This window comes from Parasteatoda tepidariorum, chromosome 8 (assembly GCF_982258835.1).
Source record: "Parasteatoda tepidariorum strain Cologne lab strain chromosome 8, Ptep-v5.0, whole genome shotgun sequence".
NCBI lineage: Eukaryota > Metazoa > Arthropoda > Arachnida > Araneae > Theridiidae > Parasteatoda > Parasteatoda tepidariorum.
In genome coordinates this window covers 40627519-40640469 of record NC_141762.1, presented here as the reverse complement: position 1 = coordinate 40640469, position 12951 = coordinate 40627519, and the positions used below count along the sequence as shown (strand labels likewise).

At 29.1% G+C, this 12951-nt stretch overlaps 1 protein-coding gene across 1 annotated transcript in view; it reads left to right on the top strand.

Moving 5' to 3' along the window:
- LOC107449819 (uncharacterized) overlaps positions 1-12951 on the top strand; it is a 156536-nt gene that overhangs the window by 131349 nt on the left and 12236 nt on the right. The window contains exons 9-12 of the mRNA XM_021144720.4: positions 1182-1246; positions 5331-5411; positions 10053-10244; positions 12315-12400. Coding sequence (XP_021000379.3) covers positions 1182-1246; positions 5331-5411; positions 10053-10244; positions 12315-12400 — 424 coding nt within the window. The remainder of the gene's footprint in view (positions 1-1181; positions 1247-5330; positions 5412-10052; positions 10245-12314; positions 12401-12951) is intronic.

Genomic DNA, 12951 nt, shown 5'->3' with positions numbered 1-12951 from the left:
GACTTAGGTATTGAGGTAAGAGGTATTTGACGAGCATGGAACATGCCTTTTCGCTGGTTAAGCTTGTAAATTGATTAAACTTTGTTCATTACTGTGAAGCAAAATTCTTCTTTGGACGCATGCACCTATCTGGAGTGAGAATATAAAAAGTTTGCATTTTATTCGAATTCATGCATATCAATAAGTTCATATTGCAGCGATCAATTTTTCAACAAACAAGTCGCATACAAATCTAGGTGTAGGAGAAGAGTTTTCTGGGGAGTAATAATATTTTATATTCATAAAAATATTGTATATCATTTCAAAAAGGTATATATAACCCAGATTCAAGTTCTCCATGGCTAAAAAATACAGATGAGTCTCAATCTGAGCCTTAAGACAGGATGTTTCGCAATTATTTTTAGTATTAAACTTCTTGTAAGAACCCAAACAAAAAGCTATGCACATTGGAGACTTTCAATTAATATTCCATTAGGAGTTTTCGTGAACTAAATCTGAATTATTTAAAATGATCAAACTATTCTCCTGGCAAAATTTATTTTTTAAACGTCCTGAGAAAGGGAGTTAATTTTGATGTTCTTTACTCTTCTTTCTTTAAAATATGCTTGATATACAACGTGTTCCAAAATTTTTGCAAGAAATAATTTTGAATAAAATAAGTTTTTAATTAAAAACTGTAATGGTAATTATTTAAAAGTATACAGCATGGATTTTTATATTATTCAGCATATCAGGTAAAAGACGACCACAGTTTTGCTAGCATAAACGCATATTCGATATTCTTTGACGAAATTTCTAGTGACCGAATTCTTCATGACGTAGCATAATCTAAAAATTCATGGGCTTTACTTTAAAAAAAATAAAGTAAAAATAAAAATGAAAAATAAAAAAGAGTTCTATGGCAACTGCATACAAATTCTGTTGCTACCCAAGGAGAGATAAAGAGATATTACATGGCCAAATATGGAAAATCTCGTTGCTCCTCCATTTAGTGCTTTAGTTTTAAAAATACTGACTCGTGAGTTATTTTGCTGAGTTTTGTTTTTCTTAGGCAACATTTTAATGGTGCAAAATTCGAATCTTGCGAGAATTTCGGGTATCCCTGTTATACTTACGTAACTTTCTTTACATAATGTGTTTGTAATAAATTATTCTATTTTAATTTTAATATTGTCTTTCAGTAAAAATGGATATGTTTGCATGACATTTTTCCGAAGACACAAGCATATCATTGAAATCCAATTCGGTAAGTAAAAAATTGCACTATCATAAATTAGTTTAATTTTCAATAATACGTAACCTAAATCAATTAATTTATTGTTAATATTATTTATTTCAAGCTAAATTAAGTAATTCCAGTATTTTGAAAAATGATTTAAAGTAAATTATTGCGTTGAGCTTTTCTTGAACACATTGATGTTCAAGAATTTTCTTATGAAAGTTATTAACAATTGCTAATGCAATATTCCTATAAAGAAATATGATTTGAAAATAAATTTAATGTTTTGCTTTGATTTTTTTAATTACTCCGAAAAACCTATGACTTTGAAGAAATGACTCTATAAAAATTGCAGCTTTGATCTTAATAGTCAGAAGGTATAAAAATTCTTTAAGGAAAAAATATGGGTTAAAAGCTCTAATTTCGGTATCAAAGGCTAAATTAAAAACCCGAACACCAGCCGATAACAACTTTGTATCGGAAAATTACACTGTAAGAAATTTGATTCTAATTACGGTACTAGTGTCCTGGATGCCGGCACTTTTTACTGCAAAATCCATTTTTTCCAGATTATGTTACTGAACAAAAATCTGGTATACTGTAATTTTACATCATCACCCAACCATAACCAAGCACCTAGCCCCATTTTAGGGCTCTATCTTTTAACGGCCTTGGTAGGAGTGCTACGTAATTTTGACCCTGGTCAGACGACATCGGTAGAGGTTGAACTGGTACTCCTCTCTCCAAATTTCCACATCACAACCAACGAGAGGACTTTCAGCCATATTAGATTTGACGTGCACCTTGCTGCATATACACGTTGGTTGTTTTGTTGAATGTCAGGATCGAACTCATTACCCCAGCTCACCAACCAACAGTGTGAGTGACACCTTAATCGACTGCGGTACCGGAGAGCCCAGTAATTTAACTCTAATTAAGCAAATATTACAGTGAAAATCTCGGCACAATATTTTATGGTAAAAAGGAATTTAAGGGTGAAATGGATTTTGAGGTTGATGTGCCCATAAGTGCCAGAATATTATACGCGCAATTTGATCCGGATATTTTTACAACGAATGTCCCATTTTAAAAATTTTTTCAATGTGTTAAAATGAATGCAATATTTGTTCATAACTTGCATCAGCGGGTTTTTGCAATTTTGATTATACAGGCTTTGGATAAAATATAAATATTACTATAAGATTAACATGATTCATTTTAGTGGCATAACAAATTAGAAAGCTGATTTTGTTAGAAAATAGAGCTGGTTAATTATGCCCCTAGTTTAACGAGCACGGATTTGCAACTGGTTCAAATGCTTATTATGCTATGGCTTAGTATTCTTTGGCTAATGTGAATGTTATAGGAGATTGTCAGCTTGTCAGTTCAGGTGCAAATCACATAATCTAACTAGAATAAAAGCTATGTGGTATGCATACATTTAATTTCCAGTAAAGCATAAAAAAAGTATCCTGACGTTCCTAAATTATGTAATGTTTAATTACAAACTCTACCATGTTTGCCCTGTCAATTTTCTGATATAATTGAAGACATTTAAAGAAGTAGCTTCATATTTTGCGTCCTGAAATTCCATGTCCTAATTTTTATTTTACTATGGATGCTTAACCGTATTACTTGTAAGCAGAAAATAAACTATTTTTCTCACAGTTTTTAGTTTGAATACCAACTTTTTTATTGTTATTTTACTGTTTTGCTTGAATGTGGGAAAATAACAATTAAATTTAACGTTATTTAACCATTTTTTTTCCTAGAAATTCTCAACAGTACATTTGAAGAGGCTCCCTCTAGTCCTCCCACCTCCTTTAAAAACACGAATTAACTTATTTTATTAAGAAAGCAATCTAACATTTTATTAGTTTTTAAAAACTAAATGGCTTTCTCATTTGTTCCCATGTAATACATAAGACTGGTTTTGGCAGGAATGTTTTTTCTCTAAATTTGGGCATTATATCTAAAATTCACTAGAACATTTTATATTTGAAGTTGAATGACGACTCCCAAGAAAGGCTGAAATACCTTGTCATCCACACATGACTTTTTGATCAATTTGCGGTTAAAAAGTTTCATAAGCGACTTTCATACGTGCCAAAGAGCTATACAACCGAGAAAGAATAGTCAATCTATAACCGAAAAGAAAGGACCAAATTTTTAGCTTTTTCAACGTTCCATGATGGAGCGACAAGCTGTTGTTGGCAGATTATTTAGGTGTTATTAATCTTTGAAATATTTCCCACGTCAGCTTTATATACTTCAAAAGAATTTCATACATCGCTTTTTCTCTAACAGATGTAATTGGTTAGAAATTGATTTATGTGTAAGGAAAAATAAGATAAAAACCATCTTGGATTAAGTAAGACAATTTCAGCCTCAAATTTCTATGTTATTTTTAGCATTTTGCTTTCCAATGTTGATCTGTTTAGTATATAATATTGACCTGCTGGGTGTATTATTTTTACATAAAATGTGCTTTATTGTGCTTGCACTCTTTTACCTGGGAGTTCAGAACGCAGAAATATTGAGCATTTTGAGTTTTATGCTGCTTAAAAACAGTATATATTTACCTGAAAAGTATGTTCATTTGTTTGCCAGAAGAAACGTATTTTCTCAGTGAAAAAGCGAAATGAGAATTAGATGTGTCTTTAATCGCTTATTTTTACTAAAATTTAAATTTTTCTCACATTTTTATTCACGATCATTTTATTTCAACTTTAAAGCACGATAATTAAATCAATCAAATTTAAAAGGTTTTTAATAAACGGAAAGAAGTTAATTGCATGTGATTTGAGAGCAACAGTATTCTTTACAACGTTGAAATCCTATCTTTCATTCCAAGACTGTTAATAATGCTAAATATCTAACTAGAAATATTAATATGGTATAGCACATTGTACTTAGAAGACAAATTAAAGATTTTTCTCTTTTTTCGCAAAAAACATGATCAAAACATCTTTCTAACGACAAAGATCTTCACAAATGTGAAATATCGAATGAGTTAAATTCCTCAATATGATTTCTCTTATTCTTGTGTTGCCAAGTCAACTAGAATATGCTTCATACTGTCGAAATTTAATATGCTATGTAACATAAAGGATCATTTATGAACTTTTGTGACCCCTGGATCGCTGGAGCTGAGAAGATACAACTAATTTAATTTAGGTAGTGAGCAAGCTTGTATACAGACGGTTAGAGTTGACAAGTTACTATGGAGAAAGAAAATATGCAATGAAAAAATTAGTTCCCTTTTCGTCCACCAGGTAAAAGAAGCTATTCTCGAAACCATAGACTATTCTCGATGGGCATTCCATTTTCGTCAACCAGATGCCCATATTGCGTAATAGCTAGTTTAACTGTAGCGTGGTTGGGTTTCTCGAGATAGTGCAGTAACGCGTTATCGGTATTCTTTTTTAATGCAGAATTATCAATCTAAAACGATGAGACTTATAATTTAACTTTTTGAGAAGAATAATTAAAGAACAATTTATATTATTTTGTTTTCAAAAAAATTTATATAAGCACAATTTAGTATGATAAATAGCAATGCATCTCTTCCAAAACAGAAAACAGCTATATGAAAGCAATAGTGATATAGTATAACTGTCTACTTAGCATAATAGGACGTAATAAGTTGCGAAAAAAATCATCTCTATCTCCCCCTATAAATAATTAAATAAAACAAGTTAATGACTAGCGGAAAATGAGTTGAAAACAAAACTTTAGTTATACAATGGTGAGTTTTCTCTCTTTTAAGTTATTAAAATTTAAGTCATCAAAATATGAAAATCTAAAGCTCAAAATTAGTTTCGATTTTAAATTATTCTATAAAATTGTGTACTTACTGTGTGATAAAGAAATTGGTATGGAACTCTAACAGAGCTTCTTAGCAATCTTGGCAGAATTGATTTCGCAAAGTTTTACTATCCGAGTTTTACTAATCATAAAATAGTTTCCCGTGATTATAATGTCAGTAGTTATATAGCAAGAATTTATGGAGAAGAAGGTTACATTTAAAGTTTTAAATTCTATACTTTTAAAAGTTATTAAGATAGTATCCGAGGGCAACGAGTATCTCAACATCCTTATTATTTTAAAGGTGAATTGGGAAGAAGTACGCAGGAAGCTTGTTACTCGGTGTTTTCCTCAACTACAAGTCAGGATTTTGTAACTCTAGTTGGTAAGTATACATAAAAATACATTTCTTATTGTTTATTTTGATTTCTTTAAAAGCAAGTTGTCACGATATTAGATTATTTTCTCTATACACTGTACTTTTAGCTGAAATACTTAATGTTTTCAAAATGAGCCATCCATTGCACTTCAATCTGCTTTTGACGTTCTTGTGAAGTAATTAATACATCTCTGAAGCAATTCGGTAGTTTAAGAATTAGAGACCCCTTGTAAATTCTGTTCTGTCTTACATACAGTTATTTTTTCCTTTGAGCATGATAGCATTCTACTTTAAGGACGATGCAGCATGCAATACGGTTCGAAGTGATCGTGCTGAGTTCAAAGAGGACCGAAAGGAAGAACATTATATTCTCCAAATTTAAACTAAATCTACAATTTGTGGTATACCTCCATCGAGTTATTTGAACCATGCATCCTCAATCGTTCAACCTGGTGCAGCAGACCACGGTAATAGAATTTTCATGAGTACTTTGAGTACTTTTCAGAACGTTAGTATCTCTCTTTTTGCATGCCTCTCAGTGATTAACAAAGCGGAAGTTAGCTATTCTGTATTTTGATGGGATATGAAATTTTCATATTATTTGGAAAACTAATTGACATGTTTAGTTTCAAAGTTAAAACGTTGTCAAGAAAATAACAGAAGTGATGTGAAATCAAATCTGTCTGCTTTTTTTTTCGAATTTCGAACACCCCCCCCCCTCATAAATTTTTTTTATTGCTGAAAATTAATACATGTTCTATTCTAAATTCGGATTTACAAAATATTTTTGCCAGCAAGCAGTTTTTTGCTTGGTCTATTGGTGGTAATATATGTGATGTCCCGTCCATTGACCGCCATTTCTCCAATGCACCCAAGTTTTATCTTAAAAAATACACTTTGATAACTTATTTTTTAACTCTGCTTCTTTAAGGTATTTAAAATATATATTTGCATAAAATAATTATTAAAATTTGGTAAAAAGTATTTTGGGAAATAATTTTCACTTGATAAATTAGAACTATCATCTTCCGATCGGTAACACTAATGGAAGTGAAATTACTTAAAGTACAAAATGATTTTGATTTTAATTCAAGGCGAGAAAATCTGACTGTGAAAATTGTGAAGAAAGTGGGACTAGTTGCGCCATCTCTTGGCAATATTCAGAAATACAAAAGTACTCGCGGGATATAAAGAGACGTGTGAGTAGCGACGAATTCAATTTCATTGATGCAATTTTCCTTTCGTTGCATGGCATGCGACGCCGACCATATGATCACAAAAACGCCAAACGTATGAGATGCAAGGCCGACAGAGAAGGGGTTACTAAGATATAACGTCTTCGCTTTTTCCCATTTGCTATTAATTCCAAGGTTTATATATCATTTGAAATATAACTGAGAAACAAATATTTAGGAAAAATATCATTTTACCGTAATAACCATTACTCCCAAAGACCAAATTTTTACGTAAATAACCTTTTTTTCGAAAAATCTGATTGTTTTGTTAAAAAAATTACTAGTTAATAAGAATTTCCAGTCGATGTCCCATGTTTTTACGCTGTAAAAAATTCCGTATAGAATTATGTTATAGAGAACCAGCACCTTTGGAGCATCATCCGTAAAATACATATTGCTGTAAAATCCAACTTCACCATAGAATATTATGCCGTTATTTTTACAGTAATATTTATTTAATTGTAGTGATTCAGTGCTTTTACGGTAACCATTACTGCGAAATTTATAGTAAATTAAATTTTTTGTTCCATAACATGTTCCGGTAAAAATTTATTTTATGATAAAAAGTACTGTCGTCACCCTCAGTGCCGATAATTTTTTTCGTCATTTGATCCGGATTTTTTACAGTGTAACGGCTTAGCTGCTTATTTTACTTATCAAGCTCTTTATTTCAAAATTATATTGCAAATTTATGTTACATATATATTTTTTTCATTTATTATTTTAAAAAGCTATTCTAAAATAACGGATAACTTTCAGCTTCATACGTCCTCACATGAAAAAAAAAATTAAAAGTTGACTTGAACATTTTTATTTTTATAACATAAAGAGCTGCTCTTACATTTGTTACATTCTGTTTTATTATCATACTTTAGTTCTTCCATGCTCTAGCCAAATTGCTATCACATATTCGACAAACATCACTCTTCGCAGTATTCTTTTAAAATGCAATTAAATATCTCAATACATGGAGGCAAATAAAGTATAGAATTACAAATTACATTATTCAATGTCTTTCAGATTTTTATTTTAAAAAATGCATTTTTAAAACCTTTTATTATTCCTATAGAAAGCTTTTTAGAAATAATGGCATTTCAAATAAAGCTATAAATATAAATGAAAGACAAAATTCTCGGAAGATATTATATTGAATGAATTATTTTAAATTGACTTTTAAATTTGCATCCAAATAATGTCGTGTGCCTTTTAGAGTATTGAATTTCTGTTGGTTTATTTTATAAATTTCTTTTATAAAATATGTTGGGAACTTGAAAGAGGTTTCGATATTCTAAGGCACTAACAAATAGTATTAACGAAAATTGAATTGCTAGCAAATAACCCTTTTTAAATAGATTTCTAAATTATGCTTAATAATATGTTGAATTTACTTTTTTTATACTTATTTGATATAAATGTACCATGCTATAATTTACTCAAAGCATTGGAAATAAATATATAATCTGGTTTATATAGACTGAGAAAGACAGAATAAGAATATTACAGTCTCTTTTCTTATTTTAATAAAATTTGCTTTTATTTGAAAGCCCTGGGTTTCACATTTAAAATTTCGAGTATGGAAAAGTTTGAAATACATTATTGAAATTTATAAAATCTTTATTATTTTTCATTTGAAATAAATGCAAACTTAATAATTTTGAGCATCAACGTTTTAAAAATGGGAGTGAATTTTGCCTAGCTATGAAAATTTTAATAACGTGAGAATCTTTGGTTAACGAACTTTTTGCAAGCTAATCTTTTTAAATAAATTTTTAAACATCATGTTCGTATTTTATGTATCAAAATAATGCTAATTTTAAAAGTATATATATTAAAAAATAATTGTTCCATGAGATATGTTTAGAGAAACTGCAACCACTGCAGTTTTGGTGTTAAGATTTACGAAACATTTTGTTTTGCTACGTAAAATTTATTAGACATAAATTACGCTTGATAATTAACTCAAGAAATAATAACCATAATATTCCACTTGAACCACTCTGATGTCAGTATAAATTCAACTACATGTTAAAATTCAACACACTAGATGGGACATTTTTATTTAATAATTTAACTGTCTCAAAATTTCAGTGTGTTCGAAAGTTATGATAAGTTTAACTGTTTTTTTTAGCAAATTATTCACACTTTTGTCTTCAAACAATGACAATTTATCTGTTGCTGCTAAAAGAAGTAATTTTTATTCATCGCTAGAATTTTTTAATATATGCTTGCTCTTCTTTTCGAATGGTTAAGATAGTAAAAAAAATCCACAAAGTAGCCTAAGTTTAACACAATTGTTATTTTCTTACTCATTCAATAAAAAATATTTGAATAGTAATTTACGATACAGATTGGTTTTCCTTTCGAAAATAAAAAAAAGTATTTGTTTTCAATGCATTAATATTGAGATAAATATTTTGTAAAAATATTAAATGTTAAAAGAAAATTAGTTAAAGCATAACAGATGACCAGTACTTTAATTTTAATGCTTTTACTGATCAGTTTATGAATATACTGTTACTTTAAAAAAAATCTTTTGTAATTACAAAAGCAGCTGGCATGAAAAAAAATTATTTATCAGTTCCCGTTGAAAATATTTCGACGCTTTAAAGTGAGTTAAGAGTTTTACAAAAATACGCTGTGTTTTGTAAAGTACAATGATTATACACTGTATGTATGAAAATAGCACATATTTGCTTTTAAGTACGCAGCTGTATTTTGGAGAAATTGAAACAAAAATCTGTGTTTCAATAAATGACAAATTTGCATGTAACCAAACTGGTGGCAAATAATTATCCTCAGTGGTAGGTATATCAAAGTTCAGAGTATTGTTTCTTTTTGGGAAAAGAGGAAAAACTTTGATATGCCTTGATTCGGGAGTAGCTGTTTAACATACGAAGTTTTGTCACTGTATGTCGCTGAAAATGAGGTATACTTAATATTTGTCTTTACGGCTGGATTGATGCATAAAAGATGTGACATAACGAACTACATTAAATAGATTTCAGATTCAGAAGTATAGTAAAAAAATTAAATAAAAAAAATTCATTTCTTTTTCATGAAAATATTTAAAACTTTGAAAAAAACAATAATGAATGAGGAGCACACACGGGGATTAAAGAGCAGAAAGAAGAAGGGCGAAACTTTCTACTACTACAACTAATAATAATAAAATAAAAAAAAGAATGCGAAATATTCCATATTTACTTCTTTTGAACAATACGTTCATTATACTGGGCACCCAAATTAAACTTATAATAACTTAATTACTATTAATCATTATCGCAAGATTTCATTTTTTTTACAAAAACTGCTGGACAGTGCTCTGTGAATCAGTTTTGATGCTGATTTATTAACTATACTACATTTGAGTGAAACCATTATTTATATAGTTGTTTTTTTCTACTTATTACAGGTCGAACAGTTCCCACATCTGGTTGTCCCCAACTAATAGAGACGAGTGAAATCAGAGTGCATGTGGTACACGAAGCCTCAGCATCTTTCAAACCAGATTTTTGCAGAGACCATGCAATAAAAATAGCTGGTTGCCGATCCCAGAATAGGTTAGAGTTCTTCATTAGCTGTGCATCATTTACCGATGTTAAAAGTAAGTATTATTTAATAGCCATACTTACTTTATACTACTTAGCAGTTTTACTAATATAACTTGATAATGTCACATCTAAAACAAAAGTGAAACTAGCTGAACTTAGAAGAGAATACAGTTGAATGAAAATAAAAGGTTTTGAAAGGCAGTATCGGCGCTGGAAGTATATAACATCAACAGTATAGTATACTTATGTATTCATCAGAATCACAAGATTTTTTTTAATTTTATTTAATAATTAGCAATCTTATTACTGCTTTAGAAGTTATAATGTTTTTATTCTTTTCACTCGAAGACGGCATTGTATTCTTTTTATTGTCAATTTTTAAATTTTCGTCACTCTCATGAGGACAATTAGTAATCATTCATATTCAAAATATTTTAGGTAAGATACCTTGACAACGTCGAAATTATGAAAAAAGTAATAATATTAAAAAAAAGGGAAATTCATGTGAGATACCATAGTTTTCCCTTCGCAGAACTAAAAGTTTAGCTCAAAAAGTTTCATACAGATGGCGCTTTAAATATTTTAAACTGTTCTTTTCGTTGCGTTTCGATTCATGGTTTTTGTTTCTCCTGTAACATGAGTGAATATTAGTGGGTTTAAGAGATGATCAAGTGATAGCGTGTTCGAGTACTTGAGTGTCCCTATTCTTCTGCTCAGTTGTTTGGTTCAAAGTATATGGTGGGAATGTCAAAATGTTTATAATGTGATTTTCATTTATTAAGCTATTTCAAAATTTTCAAATTTATGATTTTTCATTGATTTAGACGTTTACTATCTGTAGCACCGTCTATACTGAAAGGTTTTGCACTAAACTAGAAATTTTGACTGGAAACGTTTATACCCTGTCACGTGATTATACGACAAGAACTATTTTTTTCAACCTTAACCATTCTGCTGTTAATTATTTCATAAAACCATGAGTCTATTGAAGTTCACCCGGACTTGATTATTTGGTTCATTAAGGTCTCGGCACTTATGAAAGTATTTATACTGTTTTAAATTGCTTGCAGTATTAAAACGGTGATTTATCGTATGAAATTGCTTAATTCGTGCCTATTACATTGTTCCTGCTCTTAAAATTTATCATCAGCTTAAAAAGTAAGTTGATTGATTCAAAATGAAGAATAATTAGTAAATAGGTTCAAAATGAAAAGGGATATTCAAAACACGAGCATATATTTGAATTATTCATGTCCTAATGCCACATTAATGACATTTAAATGAGTTTTTATTAGTTTATATGGAATTAATATAATTCCCATGATTTTATATGTGCTATGTTCTCCTTTGTGCAAATAGTCAAAATGTATGTAAAAAAGTTTGATTTTTTAGGTGATTTCCAGTGGTATTCTAACTTAAATGTAATAAAACAATTTATCTAAGAATGAATTTAAATATATTAATTATTTCGAAAGAATATGTCAATCGTTTCATAAAGCCATTTATAATTACTTCAACAGGGCTGAACTCTTTACTTCAGCAGATCTGTATTTAATTCGGATTTTTTATTCACACTTAAATAAAACATGTTATATATTAAGATTGATATTTCTCGCTTTCAAAATATTTCAAATATAAGCGAAAAAATGATATATTTAAGCTTTAAAGCCAACTTTAATCTTCAGTATTTCTAATGTTACTTGAATTTCACAAGTTTTTGTTTTAAAAAAAATGTATTACATGAAAGTTTTCTGAATGTTTCCTTGTTAAAATTGTGAAACAATCTTTTATCAAAATATACCTACTTTACCAATAAATTTCTACACAAAGAATGATTACAGATTAAGAATTAAATCTTATTAGGAAAATGGCCATTTTTTTTAATAAATTAAAAAAAATTAATACAACTGAAATGTGATTTGTTTTATGTATAACAAATGCATAAATTTGTTAATTTTTTTAAAAAAAAACTATGCTAAATTTAAATGACACGAAAATGTTCGAGGGTATTATAGAGTATCTTTAAAGCAAATTAGTTAAACACGTTTTAATGTTGTTCTATGTTTGAATATTTTATGCTAATTTCTCTCTCTGTAGTCTCGCTTTTATGTTTTGTTAATTAGGTTTCCACTGTCATGGCTCTTGGGAAGAAAATGGAAGGAACTATCTTGTAACTGGATTACGGAACAGCGGATATAAATACTGCTTTGTAAGTATACAAACACCTGATTATGCAAGTACTTAATTATAAACATTACAATGATCAGAATTTTTTTTTCATTAACGCCACATCAACTAAAGATTTTACTCAACTAATTAAATGAATTCTTATGAGAATAAAGAAAATAAAGGATAATTCATTATTTACTTTGTTGGTTTAAGCCTGGTGTAGAAATACATTCGTATTAAAGTTAATTTAGTTCATAATTTTTGTAGTAAAACAAATTTAGGAAATGACTTTTTGAGCGCAAAGGAGAAGACAATTTGGACAAAAAAAAGTTTATTTAACTTTTACTAATTTTGATTAAGTTAGTACAAAACAATAAAAGCCAGTAACTCGTAGAGCAAATATTGAATAAAGAAATGTAGCGAAACTATAATTTATTTTAAACTAAAAATGCGCTAAGATCAGTTCTCAAATTTATTAGATTAAAATTATGTTTTAAAATATTTCCATGGATTGTAAATAACTGTCCATAAAGTTTACAGAAATATGTTTCAATAAGCATTACACATTCAAATTCAATTTTAAAAGAATGA